The following is an 18775-nucleotide window of genomic DNA, read 5'->3' on the forward strand; positions in this document are numbered from 1 at the left end:
AACCGAGCTAGAAGTCCTTCGGGCCTATATAGAGGAGAATTTGGAAAATGGTTTCATTCGGCATTCGAAATCTCCAGCCAACATGCCCATTTTCTTCATCAAGAAAAAGGATGGATCGCTTCGTCTCGTTGTAGATTACCGTGGCTTGAATAAGGTTACAATCAGGAATAGGTATGCTCTTCCCCTTATCTCAAGTCTTTTAGAACGGATCAATGGTGTCAGGTTCTTCACAAAGATCGACTTACGAGGAGCATATAACCTCGTACAGATCCGACCAAGAGACGAATGGAAGACCGCGTTTCGCACCAAATATGGGCACTTCAAGTATACGGTCATGTCGTTCAGCCTCACTAATTCACCGGCAGTCTTCCAGCACATGGCTAATGATATATTCCGAGATCTATTGGATGATTGTTTGATCATCTATTTGGATGATCTACTGATTTATTCAAAGACCCAAGAAGAACATGATTCTCATGTACTATTAGTACTAAAACGACTTCGAGAACATGGTTTGTATGCAAAGCTGGAAAAATGTAGTTTCGGGTGCAACCAAGTGGAATTTCTCGGCTACATCATTTCGTCAGAAGGCATCTCCATGGACCCAGCTAAGGTCAAAACGGTAGTAGAATGGCAGACTCCGCATTCGGTGCGGGATGTGCAATGCTTCCTAGGCTTTGCCAATTTTTACCGGAAGTTCATACAAGATTATTCGAAGATCGTTCTACCTCTCACACAACTTACCAAGAAGGGACAACCGTTCATCTGGTCTGAAGAAACGGACATGGCTTTCGAGAGTCTTAAAAAGGCATTTACATTGGCTCCAATTCTAGCTCATGTCAATCCGGAAAAATCATTCATTATTGAAGCTGACGCATCGGATTTTGCATTGGGGAGCATTCTGTCACAACAGGGGAATGATGAGAAGCTACATCCTGTGGCTTTTCACTCACGCAAGTTTGACACCGCCGAAATCAACTACAAAATTTATGATAAGGAGTTGTTGGCAATAGTGGATTCTTTTATGCAATGGAGGCATTTTCTTGAGGGATCCTCTCATCCAGTCACCGTATTTAGTGACCACAAGAACCTTGCCTACTTTTAGGATGCTCGTGTGTTGAATCGACGTCAAGCTCGGTGGGCCCACTTCCTCACGCATTTCGACTTCAAAATTACATATCGTCCGGGGAAGCACCAAGGGAAGGCAGATGCATTATCACGACGTTAGTATCTAGCACCCCGTCCCGACGAGCCAGCTTTCGATAACCAAAAACAAGTCATCTTGGGACTGGCGCGACTACACGCAACACAGATCTTTGACGTGCCCATGGATTCCCGCGTTATCGATACCATATGTGAAGACTCAAAGACAGATGCGTTCGCCCAAGCTATACTAGCACAAATTGATCCCTCTCAAGCGTCGTGTTCACAGTCGCAACCACCAGGTACGGACTATCGGCAATTCAAATACCATGATGGATTACTCTTATTTAAAGAACTTTTGTATGTTCCTAATGGTTCTTGCCACCTTCGAGTAGTACAAAACTGTCATGACACATATACAGCTGGGCATTTTGGTAGTACTAAAACATTAGATTTAGTACAACGATCATTCTGGTAGCCCTGTATGCGACAATTTGTCGAGGATTTTGTTCGGACTTGTGATACATGTTGTAGAGCGAAAATGCCAAGGCATCATCCATATGGTTTATTAGAACCATTACCAATTCCAAGCAAGCCGTGGCAATCCATTGCTTTAGACTTCATCACATATCTTCCAATCTCTAAGGAGTTCAATGCGATTCTAACGGTGGTCAATCGATATACGAAGATTGCTCATTTCTTGCCATGTATTAAGGAGATCTCCAGTGAAGACACTGCCAAAATTGTCATGCGTGAAGTATGTCGGCATCATGGACTTCCCGATAGTATCATCAACGACCATGGACCCTAGTTCGTGTCAAAATTCTGGAAGCACCTTTTTAACATGCTCAAGGTCACTTGTAACCTCTCCTCCGGCTACCACCCACAAACCGACGGCTAAGCCGAACGAACAAATCAAACGTTGGAGCAGTATCTACGGTGCTTTCTCAGCTATCATCAGGATGACTGGGCAGATATTCTCCACTTCGCTAAATTTGCCTATAACAACTCTATCCACGCATCCACTAAAGTTACGCCATTTTATGCTTATACGGGATGTCACCCCCGGTGGAGTGTACTTGAAACCCCAGAGGTGTCCACAAATCCGTGCGCAGAGGATCGTTTGGAGCGGTTACGCAAGATACAGGCGGATTTATCTACTCATCTCCAGCAAACTCAACAAACACACAAGGTCTACGCGGATTGTCATCGACTTCCATCCAGTTTTAATATTGGAGAATCGGGTGTGGCTGCTACGACGACACATCAAGACTACTCGCCCATGTGAGAAGTTGGATTATCGGCGATTAGGTCCTTTTTGTATTATTGGAAAGATTAATGATGTCGCTTTTCATCTCGATTTACCTCCTCAACTTCAAATACATCCGATGTTTCATAGTTCTCTCCTCGAACTCTATCACGAGAGCACCATCCCAGGACGTCTTATACAACCTCCACCCCCGATCGAGCTTGAAGATGGGCCAGAGTACGAGGTTGCCGCCATCCTTGATTCCAAGATTGTTCGCAACAAGCTCTACTATCTAGTCGATTGGCTAGGCTATAGTCCCAGCGAACGTACTTGGGAACCAATCGAGAATGTGACCAATGCTCGTGCTCTTCTTGAAGACTTCCATCGTCAATATCCACACAAACTGGGTCCTCAATCCAAGACGACTCGTGACACTCGTTGTTTATATGGTTGAGCTCTTGACCATTATATCATCTATTGTAATACGTAGGATATTATTTTCATTTACATTTTATTATAGGAAATTAATGTATATTCCAGATTTCTCTGGAACATTCTAGAAGCTTTAGGATTACTCTTGGAAACACACTATAAAAGAGGCCACTAGGCATTATGTTGAACCAAATTGGTTCAACGCCAGTCTTAAGCCTTTAGCCACCATTGTATATTCTCTTCACATAATACATATCTTTCTTATCATCACTCTCTCCCTTTCTCAATCTCTCTCTTTCTCTCCGTCTCACTCACTTCTTCCTTTTCTCAAAGAAGTTCTACACCTCTCATAGTACTAATCCTTCGTTTAGTACTAATTCCTTCTCTGTCTTAGTATTGTTCTTGATAGTTAGCTATGTGAGGAGATAATTAGCTATTAAGGTCACTAATTAGCTACTATCAATAACTAGTTAGCTATGTCAAGAGCTAATTAGCTACTCTTAATGGCTAATTAGCTACTCTTAATGGCTAATTAGCTACTACAAGAGTATGATCATAGCTAATCAGCTACCACACTATATCTAACTAGGTACATCATGGCGCATTTTTTATACTCATTGGACTCCCTTTTTTATTTTTTTATTTTTTTTCAAAAAGATACACCTTAGTATTATAAAATCATAAGAACTACAAAAGTTGTGTTGGATAAACAAATATACCAACAGATTCACTTGTACTCTCATAATGGCCAAATTGATGAGTATATACAATAACCACACATAGTTTTTTGTACATTCCTTGCTTTCTCCAAGCCGTGAGCTTGGGTTCATGACCCTTTATTTGTGGACTCCCTTTTTATTACGCAGGTTGATTTATTTATTAGGTTCAGGAGAATGCATCGAAATATCAAAGTTCAACTACGAACAATCAAGTCTCTTAAGCCACACTTTGTGAGACGCTTAAAGGATTAATACACATGTTGCATTTACCATGTTGTTTCCAATATTTCATGGCTTTTCACAACATTGCCTAATTCAGTACAATCTTCCAAAAGAATAGGGTGGAGTTTATCTGAAGGAGATGTGATAGCAAGACTCTTACTTTCAGCCATGTTGCTAGCTATCTCCTCATCGGTTGCGGCGTCATCAGCATCGGACACCTCATGCAACCTCCTTAATCCACGAGATTCTACAACAACATGTCAGCTAATTAGCGGCTTCTCTTGTGTTTTTCTATGACCTTAGCTCAATTCTAAACATGATAGCTAATTAGCTACATGGTAGGTAATTAGAGGCCACTCTTGATACTGCTACATCTTACCTAAATGGTTATTCTTCTTAATTATGGCAGTAGCTAATTAGCTACCACTTAGCTAGTTAACTACATCTTAGCTAATTAGTTGCTAGACTATATGTTGGCAATAGTTAATTAGCTACCACTTAACTAATTAGCTAGGATAGTGAGAGGATGAATTTATTGTGGATCCTGTTATAATAATTACAATATGTCTTCATTAATTTAAGGAGTTCATTGGACCACAATCGTTTATGACGAATAAGGTGATTAGAGCACATCATGAATTTTACAATGTGGTTGGACTTATTGTGCATGACCTCCTTAGTCATGAATTGGATGCAAATTTCACAAACGATTAGGTGGACACTACTTTAAGACATTTTCCTAGTGGTAAGACCCCTTACTAAGATGTCTTGATGTTTAGATATCAAGCTCAACTAGTTTTACTCATTTTGTTAACCATGTAACTTAGTAGTTAGGTAAATAGAATCTAGTTATTATGTTGACGATAAACCCTTAAATAGGATTTTGTATCTGGTAATTAAGTGGGACACATTCTAGATTCCCCACTTTAGTATATTGATTATAAACCCTTAAATGAGATTTTATACCTCGTAATTAACTGGGATACATTCTAGATTCCCCACTACGAAACCCATTTAAGATAGGACTTACACCTTTGTACCTATATTCTCTTCCCATATGTGCACCCTTGCACATGAGATAAATATATACCCAATTGTGGGTATTTTGTAACCTGATGCTTATTAATATAAGGAAAGGTTCTTTAAGCTATACTCTTGTCTTAATCATCCCCCATTAATTGTTCATTAAGTTTAATCCGCTTATTTAACTTTCCCTCTCACACACACATACAAACACATCTCATAGTCTTTCGTTACTTAATCACATATGTGATTAACCACACATAATTAGATACTAATTAACCCATAGTTAATTATCTAATTATTAACACTTCACAAATAAAGTTTTTAAGCAATATTCCAATAGTTTAAAGGGACCCCAAACTTTGATGTTTCAATATTGTTGAGATTTTGGTTGTATGCCTCAAGCTTTGAAGGTTGGTATCATTAAATTCGTTTATAAGGTGACATTGCTCAAGTCATTTCACCAATGGCAACCTATTTCTTTGATGAGGGTTGTATAAGTAGCAATGGGCCCAGTTTCGGCTCAAACTGAACCGAACCGTTAAACCGTGGTTTAACGGTTTATTGGTTCAAAGATAAATAAACTGTTTGGTTTGGTTTCAAATGTTATGATCCAGTTTGGTTTTGATTCGGTATGGTTTTGAATTTCATGGTTTAATGGTTTATCGGTTTCGTCTATGTGGTTCGGTTTAAAGGTTTTTAAGTTTAACAGTTTATAGGTTTATAGGTTAAAAAATATTCTTAAATTTTCATCTCTAGGCTCTAACTTTCAACTTTTAATTTTAAACCTTTAGGCTCTAACTTATTAAATTTTATATGCATTTTAAGTAGAGTCTCCTTTTGATGTATGATTATCAAATTTATGATAAGTATTATGACCAAATTTATGACAGGTATGATCAATGTTGCCTTTTGACACCCGTTTTGACTGTTTTTGGCAAATTTAACCGTATATGAAGGTTAATTTGAAAATGAAACCGTCAATCTTGACGGGCTTATATTTTATAAAAACGTAAAAATGAAGGTTTAAAAGTTGTTAATATCGTCAAATTGTGCTAAGGCCAAAACAATAGTACATGTATTAGTAGTTACAAATTACAATTCATAGGCTATAGCATATAGTTTTATTTGAGAAGGGTAAATGTGTAAACATATGTTATGTGATATGATAAAGGAGAAGAAGTGCCCGGACATATGCATAGTGTGAAAATAAACTTAGGGCTTCTTCTATTTTAAGCCCATTCCTCTCTTTTATTTGTTTCTCTCTCTCTCTCTCTCTCTCTCTCTCTCTCTCTCTCTCTCTCTCTCTCTCTCTTCCGTAAATAATGGCTTTATTACGAAAGAAAAACACCACCATGACTAACTTACTACAAAGTATAGAACCCCTTCTATCTATGGGATCTAAAGACTACTACGACTCTAAACTCAATGCCACCCTACACACTAATTCAAATGGCGAATATAATGATATGTGACCTCGTAGAGTTCTCTCTCTTCATGGTTGAGATTTCGTGACTTCTCTAGCACTGTCAATTGCCACAAAAGAAGTCCTTTTAACTTTAGAATATATTTTCTCTCTCTCTCCACTTGCTTCTACTTCTTTCTTGATTTCTCTCTCACTCTCTCCCTTGCTTTAATCAAGTTGTAATTCTTTCTTTCTTTCTTTCTCAAGCTCTTTGCTTTGATCAAGTTGTACTTTGTTCTTTCTCTCTTTCCCACCCTCTCTCTCACTCACAAGCATAGTTCTAGCCATACGTCTCAAACGCGTCATACTCATACGTGAATATTCGTATCATACTCATACGTGAAATGGCTCCAAGTATGATTGGAATCCATTCATCTATATTTATTTTTATTTTTATTTTTATTACTCTAAAAAAATTTTAAAAATATGAAAAATAAAAAATAATCAAGATTTTTATAAACAAAAATCAAGACCATAATTTCATTGAAAACTAACAAAATAGCATCCAAAATTCTAAACATGAACCAAAATTTATCCAAAGTTCAAAGTTCAAACATGAACATTAACCTAGAAAGTAGCTCTAAATTCATAGTACTAATAGTTAATCTCATCTCTCTACTCTTGAGGTGCATTGTCAATGTTAACATCTTGCCCATCATCTTCTTCTTCTTCGAAATCCTCATTAACCATAGTTGCATGTTGTCTTTGCAATACCAAAAGCCTATCATCATCTTCTTCTTTATTAATCATATCCAAAGTCACTTCTATACGGCATGAATCTCTTTCTTTGACTTTCTTTAATAGACGATGGTTTGTATGCAAGTATACCAGCTTCTCTATATGATCATGACTCAACCTATTTCTCCTCTTAGTGTGTATCAATGAAAAGGTACTCCAATTTCCCTCACATGGAGATGCACAAGTACCTTGAGAAAGCACTCGTATCGCAAGTTTACTTAAATTTGGGGTTTCTCCTCCAAATAATTCCCACCACTTAACACCTTCTTTCATTCTAGTAGGATCATTTGAAGGTGGAAGTTGAAAAATACCCTTCTCTTTAGTTTTATAAGCATGATACTCATCTAATAAATTACCTTGCATCTTAATGTCACCATTTGCATATCGCATAATGGTGTCTATCCAACTAGCATTCACCACATTATCAAAAACTTGAGAATTTTCCCACCAATTTGGATGTAAGAGATATCCAATTGCATGTAATGGTGAATGTAACATTTTGCATCTATCCATGCATAATCCTCTAATTTCATCAAGCAACATGTTATTGATTCCTTGCATTTTATTTATTTCTTCTACCATTCGTCGTGTACATTCATATATCAACCCCGTTGTTGCACCTTCTCTATCCGCCAATCGCAACACTTTTAAAATTGGTGAGCATATTTCCACTATCATCTTTACATTTGACCAAAAGGAAGCATTCAATATTATCGAAACTACTTCTTCTGCTTATTGCGTTTTAGATCCCTTCCATTGGCACCATTCTTCGCTAACTACCATTCTTCTTAAACCACTATACACTCTATCATCCAACAAATTTGATAGCACAATGAAACTATAAGCAAACCTTGTAGTAGAAGGCTTCAACAATTCCTTTTTACTAAACTTGCGAAACATTGCAAGCACATATAGCTTTCTTGTGATGAACGTAGTAACCTTCATACCTAATCTCAGAGCATCATTAACCCAAGCACATTTTCCTATATCCTCAAACAACAAATCAAGGCAATGACATGTGCATCAAGTAAAAAATATCATGGGCCACTCTTTCTCTATCATATGTCCCGCTGCCACACAATTTGATGCATTATCCATGCATACTTGCATAACATTTGTTGGGCCAATTTCAAGAATGGTAGCTTTTAGAATATTAAAGATATACTCCCCCGTTTTACATTCTCCACTTGTATCCACAGACCTCAAAAACACTGAACCAAACATTGATGAAGCTAGAACATTAATTATTGGCCTATTTCTAGTATCTGACCAACCATCACTGACTATAGTGCATCCATATATTTTCCATTTCTCTTTGATGCATGAAAGTTTATCTTCAACAATTTTTACTTCTTCATCTAAGTGCCTCTTTCCCAATTGGAAAGAACTTGGTGGCTTATATGACGGACCAGCCTTTGCAATTGCTTGAACCATATCATGAAAAAAGGAACTATCAACCTTAAGATGTGGAATATCCTCTACAAAAAAGAATCTTCTCACTGATTCATCGGCATTTTTATTCAAACTTTTTTGCCAAGAGATTTGTAGGGATCCACTAGAATTCTCAATTGTCCTCTTCTTACATGATGAAGATGACATGTCAACTACAGATGCACAAGTAGATGGCACAACATTGGCATTAGATGTACTTATATCGACATTATTCTCACTTTCTGTAATAGAATTTTCATTAGCATTAATATTTTCATGAGCATCCACATCCGATACTAATTTTTGTATCTCATCTTCTATTGCTCCAGTGACTTTGCGGCATTTATCCACACCTTGTCCTTTTAGCCCCAAAAGATGGGCTTTAATTCGGTGTGGACCACCAGCAAACACGTGTTTGCAATATTTGCATTCATTTATATGCATTCCTTTATTGTTTCTCTTCACGACAGTAATGTGGTCCCATAAAAAGCTCTTTTGTTTGCCCATACTACAATCACATTAATTTATAAATCAACAATTTAGGAAGTGAGTTAACAAATCTACAATCACGTTGATATTAATATATAAAAGAACATTAGAAAACTACAATTACATTGATTTAATAAAACTACAATCCTTTTGAGGTGCTTTTCCTTCTCAGAGTTTATTAAGTTCTATTCGATTTCGGGCAACATTGCCTCAATATAATTCATTTCTATGTCACTTTCTATGTTACTTTCTATCTTATGTTTCAAATTTCAATATCAAAAATTTCTATGGCTAAAAGCCAAAAGGTTCAATGGTGATTATCTCTCTCCAAAGGCCAAATTTCAATTAGATGAAAACATGAACAACTAGTTAAATTCTCTACATTATTACGAATCCTATATGGCCAAGAGGTATTACTTTTCAGCACATTAAGACCTTCTCAATCCCATGCAAGACAAATCACAAACCTAAGACAAAGATGCATCATGCAATTTGTTGTTTCTCTTCCTCTTTCAATTATTCGATTAAAAAAACCAAAAAAATGGGTAGTGAAGGGGTGGGGAAGGGCGACATGTCTAGTTTTCTTATCCCTTGCATCCATTATTTGAGAAAAACATGCATTTGTAGTATGTACAACCTGAAATTAAAGCTGATTTGCACATACAAACATCCATAATTCCATAATCTCATTTAGTGTTTTATGAGTTCTTGGGTTTTTGTTAAGATTTTGAGGGTTTTTTCCCAAATTTTCGTTTTAGGGTTTGATCTCATGCTCATTGAATGATTTAACAATTGTATAGACATTAGAAATACATGAATTCAGGATAACAATTTACCTTTACGCTTCCAAGAAGAATCAAACGAGACAAATCGGTAAGGCGGCAGGTTGTAGGCGGCCCGCGGGTGAGCGGGAATCAGGATTCGGGATTCGGGATTCGGGATTTGGGAATCAGAAATTAGAAATTAGAAATCAGCCTGTTCGTTTTGTCCTTCACAAAAATCTGATTTTCACTCAAAGCTCTCGATTCTCTTCACGATTTTCTCCTCACAGAAATCTGATTTTCACTCAAAGCTCTCGATTCTCTACGGTCGACTGAGGACTCTCGATTCTCAGACTCTCAAACTCTCAGAGACTCAGACTCATCACTCGTCACTGCTCAATGCTCAGTGCTCACAACGCAACGACGCATCAGAAAAACCCCCCCAAAAAAACACCCAAACCCCCCCCCCCCCAAAAAAAAAAAAACCCAAACGAATATTGCGTATCATACGCGTACGTTTGCAAACGTTCGCGTACGTCCAATAAATTGGACGTACGCGAATATTAGGAACTATGCTCACAAGTTATAATTGATCATTGATGGAATACATCCACAACTTTGCAACTTTACATCTCTCACACACAAGTTATAATTTATCATTGAGGTCAATGCATGTCTTCAAATTTTACATGATGCAAAGGCTTGTGAAATGGAACTCTATAGGTTTGTTGACACTTTACGTTTAAATTGTGAAGATTATACTATGCATGAAGCTTGGCGTATGTTTTGCAAAATGAAGGACTGGTTTCCCTCATTTGATGAAATTATGGCACACTACTTTGATTATTCCATCTAGCATGGTTTTATGTGAGAGAGGGTTCTCTAAGCAAAATCTCATCAAAGAGATGAAAAGAAATCGATTGAATATAGAACATTTAGATGATTTAATGCGAGTCTCATTGAATGGGCCACACATTGAAGAAATGCAATGGGATTGTGTATATGAAAATTGGAATGCAAAGGATAGAAGGGTATAATATATTGTTTAGTGCGAATATTCGATGTATTTTGACAAACCGTCATTTGACGAGCAAAAAATTTGGAATATCGTTCTCATGACAAACAATGTTAGCCGTCAAAAGTCAACACTGGGTATGATGACCAAATTTATAATAAGTGTGATAACCAAATTTATGATGATAATAACTGTTATCTTATACAGTATAAGATAATTACAAAGGTCTTGACAAGTAAACTACAAAAGCATTTCCCAAAGTTGATACACATTGCCTAGGTACAGTTTTATTGCATCAGCATGTAGGAATATATTGCATAATGTATTGAATATTCAAATAGTCATGGATTATGGACAACACATGCATCAAAAATTGATTATGGTGTAGTTAGATTTGGAGAGAGCTTATAATCATGTTGATTAGTCCTTTGCTTATTGGTTAATGCATACAATGGGCTTTGGACCACAAATTTCTTGCCTCATATTTTTATTGGACAATATGCGGCATCTCAAGTAATGCCTACTAGTGGAGTTACATATGATATTACCCTCATGAGATATGTTTTTCAAGGATACCTACATAGCCCATTGTTGTTTGCTATTGTTGTTTATCATTATTGGTGATGTTATCAAGGTTTGCAACAAATGGTGAAAGTATAGGCCTACAACTTCCATATGGGGGAAACTAGTAGTGTGAGCTTCGATAAACGATTCTTTCATGTTTCTATGAGCCTCAAAAGAGAGTCTTGAGAATGGGATGCTCATATGGAACTAAATTGCATTGGTATACTGATTACATATTAATCGAAGGAAGTATGACCTCGTCTCATGTACTAAGAGGGATTTGGAATGTTTATGACACCAATGATAAGTAGGGTATCCATTAATAATGAATGTGACGAACGGTCAATTAATTAAATGGATATTTAGCAAGTTAATGGATAAGTTCATGACATATTGGAAGTCACAATCTTAGCAATTTCATGTATGCGTGAAGGTTGTATAATGTATTATATAGTCCATGATACTATATTACTTGTCATTGCTACCATGGACTTGGAAGTTTTTTCATTTTGTTTTGCAACCTTTTTGCTATTTTTTGTGGAGAAAGAGAGATAAGATGGGAATCACATGGACTACATGCAATCATATAGCAACCCCTAAGCTCTTGGGGAGAGTTGTGATATTGGACTTATGTCACATACATGTGTTGTCATGTCTAGATTCGAACTCTTCGTGAACCTCTTGTATATAGTAAAGTGTTATGTTCTAACTAACACATCCAAATACATGGTCATGGCATGCATATCTTAGTAGATTATCTATTCCAAGTTCTAAGAGTTTTTAGAAGCTTCCAGAAAGCTCCAAAAGCTTCTGCATGACAATGGGTCTATGCATGGAACTACATGCAGAGCACAGAAAAATGTATAAATACTTGTAACCTCCTTGGTTCCTTTCAAGGGATTCAACGCCAGTCACTAATATATTAATCTAGTTTCCTTGTTTCATGCTATATTGTCTACTTGATCTTCATATTTGTCTTCATGCTCTCCAGTTAATCTTAGCTTCTTAAGTTCATAGTCTCATCACTCACAACTTCTATAGTTTCTAGCATCGTACTTCGAGTTCCATGTTCGTAACCTTATTGGTCATAGCCTCATCATCCATGCTCTATCATAGTCCAGGGTTGGTGTGTTCGTGATAGTTTGAAGCCCTTCGTTTTCTATCCTCGTCACCATCTCTATCTCTTAGTTTCTTCTCATCATTGTCTATGTCTTTTAGATTCTTTGCATCCTCCGCATCTCTATCTCTTAGTTTCTTCTCATCATCGTCTCTGTCGTTTAGATTCTTCTCATCCTCCACATCTCTATCTCTTAGTTTCTTCTCATCCTCCACATCGTTATCTCTTAGTTTCTTATCATCATTGTCTCTGTCTTTTAGTTTCTTCTCATCATTGTCTCTGTCTATGTGTTTCCTCTCATCAACATCCCTTTTCTTGTGCTTCTTGTCATCCTCAATATCCATGTCTTTGGGTTTCCTCTCATCCTCCACATCTCTATCTCTGTGTTTCTTATCATCATCGCCCTTATATGTTCACCTCTTATCATCTTCCACATCCCTATCTCTACATTTTTTGTCATTGTCATCCTTCTCTCCGTGTTTCCTTCCATTTTCATCTCTATCTTTGTGTTTCTTATCATCTTTGTCCCTTTCTCTATTTTTCCTATAGTCTTAATCCCTATTTATGTGTTTTCTATCATCCTCTATATCTGTTGAGAGACAAGCTCAACATCGGCCGGATCGGCTGAGCAAGCTGAGGAACCGATCGGTACCGGTACGGAGACCGGTGCGTAGGAAGGCCAGATCGGTGCAGAAACCGAGAGGCCTTCAGAAAGATATTCCGCAAGGAATATATTTGGGAGTTAGTGTAGGGGCTCCTTAATGAGCATTGAAGTACTGTCAGTACTTCTGTCAGTCCAAAAAGGACTTGTATAAAAGTGTTCATTGAACACACACGATGTACAGATTGAGTATTATTTTGAATATAGTTCTGTTTTTACTCTCTCTCTCTGTCTCTCCCGTGCGTACTGTGCAAACCTAAGCTTTCCATTAAACCTGCGTTTTTTGTTGTTCGGTTTCCTATATTGCTTCCACACGCCATTCTTTTCATGGTATCAGAGCGTGAGGGTTGAGAACCTCTGCATTCGACTTTGCTTGAAGGAAAAACCAATGAAGAAGAACAAGAAAACCGATGGATAGAGGAATGGCTAGCTCACATCCGACGGAGAAGCTCAACAGAACCAACTACGCATCTTGGTCCTACAAGATGCACCAGTACCTGCTTGGGCACGGTTACTGGAGCTATGTCGAAGGAGTGAATGACTCGGCACCCGAATTGACACACAAACTTCCAGGCGTGGGAACAATCGGCGAGCAAAGTGTTGTACTGTTTCGCGTCTTGTGTGGGCGAACAGCTATTAAACTACGTTCGGGATGCAAAAACGCCAAAGGGTGTGTGGGAAAATCTGAAGAAGATCTCGCCGCGAGCACCACAGCCAGGAAGCTTCAGCTCCGACAGGAGTTGAGCAACCTACGACAATGTGATTTGTAGGTGGCTGACTATACCTCGAAGATCAAGGACATATTGTTGGGATTTCGGTCCCTCCGGATGGGATGTCCGTAGATAAATGACGGCAAGCCCGGTTGCGGTTACGAAACCGGAGGATGAAGAGTACCCGGCATGAAGCCGGATGAAGAGTACCCGGCTACGGATCCGGATGATGAAGACCCCGGCTACGGAGCCGGATGATGAAGACCCCGGCTATGGAGCCGGATGACGAATGTACTGTTGCGCACGGTGCTCGGACACAACCGAGGAATAGGATCAAATCACAGAAAACGGGAAAATACAAAATGCACGAAGACAATAGAGAGAAGAGTACACAGGGTGTTTTACGTGGAAAACCCTAAATAATAAAAAAACCACGGGAGTCCTCAAACTCCAACTATCACTATGAACAGAGATGTACAAAGGTGTAGCTGCAAGGCAACAACCTTGAGCTCACTGTCTTCGCCACAGGCGGCGGTAATACACAGAGGCGTCGACCTCTTCCTCTCTCTCTCTCTCTCGGCTACTCTCACTTCGCTCTCTCGGCTGAAAACATAAAAATGAGCAACAACGACAAACAGTTTGCCCTAAGTCATATTTATACACATATGACTTTCAGGCTATTTACAGATATAGCCTCAAGGGCCCTTGGCAAACATATTCACAAATATGTCCCCGCATCCGGATCTCTCTCTCCGGGTACCTTCATCATCCGGCTCCGTAACCGGGGTCTTCATCATCCGGCTCCGTAGCCGGGGTCTTCATCATCCGGCTCCGTAGCCGTAACCGGGGTCTTCATCATCCGGCTCCGTAGCCGGGGTCTTCATCATTCGGCTCCGTAGCCGTAACCGGGCTTGCCGTCATTCATCTCCGGACATCCCATCCGGAGGGACCGATATCCCAACAAACTCCCCCTTCACTTCGGCATGGGATGTCTCTCCAATCCGATCCTCTTCCGGCATGCTTCCAGCTTGTCGGGTGTGAGCACTTTGGTCAGCATATCTGACCCGTTCTCGTCCGTGTGAATCTTCGTCAGCACGAACTCCTGGTCTTCTATCCTTTCCCGGATCCAGTGATATCTTCGCTGGATGTGCTTCGTCCGGGAGTGATAGGCCGCATTCTTCGCAAGATGGATGGCACTCTGACTGTCGCAATAGAGTCGGTACTCCTCCTGCCGGATACCAAGCTCTCTAATGAAGTCCTTCATCCATATTATTTCCTTGCCGGCTTCAACAGCCGCCATGTACTCCGCCTCCGTGGTTGACAACGCAACCGTCTTCTGCAGCCTCGACTGCCACGAAAACAGCTCCCCCTACATACGTCATCACATACCCTGATGTGGACCGGCTGGTATCTGCGTCAGCCGACATATCCGAATCGGTAAAGCCGTCGAGTACGGGCTTACCGGAGCCGAATCGAAGGCACACGTTTGCCGTGCCCTTCAGATATCGGAGTATCCACTTGGCCGCGTTCCAGTGCTCTTTGCCGGGATTGCTCATGTACCGGCTCACCACTCCGACTACATATCCTATGTCCGGTCTTGTACACACCATTGCGTACATCAAGCTTCCGACGGCAGAGGCATATGGTACTTTCATCATGTCCTCCTTCTCAGCCTTTGTCTTAGGGCTTTGCTTGCTGGACAACTTGCAGTTTGCCGGGAGGGTCGATCCGACCGGTCTTGCTTCCGACATGTTGAACCGTTGAAGCACCTTTGTCACGTACTTCTCCTGTGACAGCCACAACTGCTTCTTCTTCCGGTCCCGGATGATGTGCATCCCTAGTATTTGCCTCGCCGGACCCAAGTCCTTCATTGAGAAGGTTCGGTGAAGAGCCTTCTTCAGCATCCGTATCTTGACCTGGTCCCGTCCGACGATCAACATGTCGTCCACGTACAGGAGGAGTATTAGAAAGTCTCCTCCTTCGAACTTCTTCACAAACACGCAGTGATCGGATTGCGTTTTGTGGTACCCTTCGTCTGTCATGAAGGAATCGAACTTCCGGTACCACTGCCGGGGAGCCTGCTTCAGACCGTAAAGGCTCTTCTTCAACCGGCATACCAGGTGCTCATTCCGTTTCTTCTCGAATCCTTTCGGTTGCTGCATGTAGATCTCTTCTTCGAGGTCACCGTGAAGGAATGCCGTCTTCACGTCCATCTGTTCTACCTCGAGGTCCATGCTTGCCGCTATGCTCAGCACCGTCCGGATGGAGGTCATCTTCACTACCGGGGCAAATATCTCGTCGAAGTCGACGCCCTTCTTCTGCTGAAACCCCTTCACCACGATCCTGGCTTTGTATCTCGGGGGGTTTCCGGCATCTCCCGGTTTCAGCTTGAACACCCACTTGTTTCGAAGTGCCCGCTTTCCTTTCGGCAACTCCACAAGTTCATATGTGTGGTTCTCATGCAGGGAATCCATCTCGTCCTGCATGGCACTCAACCATTTGCGGCTCTGGGTGTCATGCTTTGCTTCTTCAAAGCTCTCTGGCTCCCCCTCGTCGGTTAGCAGCACGTGCTCTGGTTCCGGAAATCTCCGGGGGGGCCCTTCTCTCTCTTAGAGGATATCTCCGTTCCGGAGCTTCGGTAACCGGCTCCTCCGTTTCCTCTTCATCCGAATCCATTTCGGGATCGGGGCCGGTTCCGGTATCAGTTTCATCTTCCTCGGCCGGTTCTGTTTCTTCACCGTCTTCGGCCGGATCCTCGAGTGCTAACCGGTCCCTTGCCAGTCGGGACTGCTCCTCGTAGAGTTGATCCTCACCGGTCAACTTGGAGCTCTTCATCTTCTTCTCCGATTCCCAGTCGGCGAGTGTCTTGTCCTCCATGAAGATGATATCACGACTCCGGAATATCTTTTTGTCGACCGGGTCCCATACTCGGTAGCCGAACTCGTCATCGCCGTAACCGAGGAATATGCATGGCCGGGTCTTTGGATCTAGCTTTCCTCTCCGGTCCTTTGCCACATGCACATATGCGAGACACCCGAACACCTTCAGATGCCGGTAGGATACTTCCCTACTGGTCCACACTCTCTGCGGCGTGTCTCCGTCCAAAGGTACTGAGGGTGATCGGTTTATCACGTATGTCGCCGTCGACATTGCCTCAGCCCAAAAACCCTTGGGTAATTTCGCATGCGCCAGCATACTCCGGACCCTCTCCATTATGGTCCGGTTCATCCTCTCGGCCAGCCCGTTCAGTTCCGGCGTCTTCGGCACAGTAAACTCGAGCCGGATTCCCTTCGAGCGACAGTACTCCTCAAACTGCCCCCGGTATTCCCCTCCGTTATCCGCTCGTATCGCTTTCAGCTCCTTGCCGGATTCCCTTTCCACTCTCGCGTGGAGTTCTTTGAAGACGGACAATACTTGGTCCTTTGTCTTCAACGGTGCCGTCCACAGCTTCCGGCTATGGTCATCTATGAATGTTACGAAGTACTGGGCTCCGCCATGTGACTTCGTTTCTACTTGACACACGTCAGTGTGCACCAACTCCAATGGTGCGCTACGTCTCGTCGGTGGCCTTGAGTGGAAGGAGGTTCGGTTCTGTTTACCGGCCAGGCAATCGGTGCACTTCTCCAGGTGCACATGCTTCACTGGAATAAGGTTGTCTTCAACAAGCCTCTTCATCCCCTTCTCACTCATGTGACACAGTCTCTTGTGCCACAACTCACCGGCAGTATCGGCTGCCACGTTCAGCTCCTCCGGACATAGCCGGGAATTCATCAGGTACAGTGTGTTGATCTTCCGGGCCCGAGCCACTATCAGGCTCCCTTTGCTGAACTTCATGACACCGTTCCGGATGCTACCCGTGTAGCCTTCATCGTCTAGCCTCCCGGCCGAAATCAGGTTCAATCGAACCTCCGGAACGTGTCGGACATCCTTCAGCAGCATCTTGCATCCGGTTGATGTCATCAGCCACACGTCTCCTATGCCGGCAATCCGGCATGTACCTTCATTTCCCATCCGGACACAGCTGTGCTCACCGGCTGTGTAGGATGAGAAGTATTTCTTCTCCGGAGTCAGGTGGAACGATGCTCCGGAATCGACCACCCAGGTCATCTCTTCACCGGCAAGGTTCAGCTCTGTCTCTTCGGTAATGAGCATTATCTCTTCTTCACTTGCCGCGAGTGCTGTCGTTCCTTTCCGGTCCTGCCCTCGCCGATCCGGACCTCTCCGGTCCGTGGCTCCCCGGTATGCACCGTTTCTCTCCGGTGACTTCTTCGAATCGGTGTCGTCGGCTCCGTTGTCCTTTCGGTAATGCCGACAATTCTTCCGGAAGTGCCCCGGCTTCCCACAGTGGAAGCATGTGGGTCTTCCTCTTGACTGCGACCGGGTTCCCGACTTCTCCCGTCTTTGCGGACTCCGGTTCCATTGTCTTCCCCGTTCCGATTCGGTAAGCAGCGCCTTCGAGTCGGTGGCCGGTTCTTTATCTCTCCGACGCGCTTCTTCATTTAGAATACTTGTCTTTACCGTTTGTAGAGACAAGTTATCTTCGGTGCAGGAGGTGCTGAGAGTCACCACCAAGTTCTCCCAGCTTTCCGGCAATGTACACATCAGAATGATGGCTTGCATTGCATCCTCCAACGGGAACTTGATCGCCGCAAGCTGGTTCACGAATCCCATGAACGTGCTCACGTGTTCCACCATATTTTCGTCGTCCCGGTACTTGAGGTTCACTATCTTCCTCATCAGGGAGGTCCGGTTCAACGCATTCTTCCTCTCGTAGAGGCCCGACAGCTTCTTCCACATCTCATATGCGTTGGTGTCGTTCGCCACATGTTGTAGAACGCTTACATCGACATATTGCCGGATTGTCGCTACGGCTTTCCGGTTCAGGAGCTTCCACTCCGACTCTATTACCCCCTTGGGTATCTCGGCATTGTCGATCGGTTCGTACAGGTCTCGGACGATGAGAAGGTCTTCCATCTTTATCTTCCAGTCGGCGTAGTTCTGTGAGTTCAAAACCATCATGCCCGGAGGCCCACTAC

The 18775-nt window shown here is 41.9% G+C and overlaps 2 protein-coding genes across 2 annotated transcripts; both read right to left on the reverse strand.

The window, feature by feature from the left end:
• Positions 1–6868: 6868 nt before the first annotated feature.
• Positions 6869–7954, reverse strand: LOC147864359 (uncharacterized). Its single transcript, XM_087319749.1, has one exon. It carries the CDS (start codon positions 7667–7669, stop codon positions 6869–6871), a length of 801 nt encoding a protein of 266 aa, XP_087175875.1. The 5' UTR covers positions 7670–7954.
• A 1-nt stretch (position 7955) lies between these two features.
• LOC147864360 (uncharacterized) lies at positions 7956–8929 on the reverse strand. The gene has a single exon (XM_087319750.1). The coding sequence runs from the start codon at positions 8927–8929 to the stop codon at positions 8015–8017; it is 915 nt and encodes a 304-aa protein (XP_087175876.1). The 3' UTR covers positions 7956–8014.
• Positions 8930–18775: the final 9846 nt, after the last annotated feature.

The sequence above is a fragment of the Azolla caroliniana genome, unplaced genomic scaffold (assembly GCF_043228905.1).
Source record: "Azolla caroliniana isolate FFs.n. ecotype wild unplaced genomic scaffold, voAzoCaro1.0.p SCAF_5, whole genome shotgun sequence".
Classification (NCBI taxonomy): domain Eukaryota; kingdom Viridiplantae; phylum Streptophyta; class Polypodiopsida; order Salviniales; family Salviniaceae; genus Azolla; species Azolla caroliniana.

Excerpts from the sequence above, each read along its gene's own strand:
- LOC147864359 (XM_087319749.1), bottom strand. The coding sequence starts at position 7,669 with ATGATAGTGGAAATATGCTCACCAATTTTAAAAGTGTTGCGATTGGCG.
- LOC147864360 (XM_087319750.1), bottom strand. The coding sequence starts at position 8,929 with ATGGGCAAACAAAAGAGCTTTTTATGGGACCACATTACTGTCGTGAAG.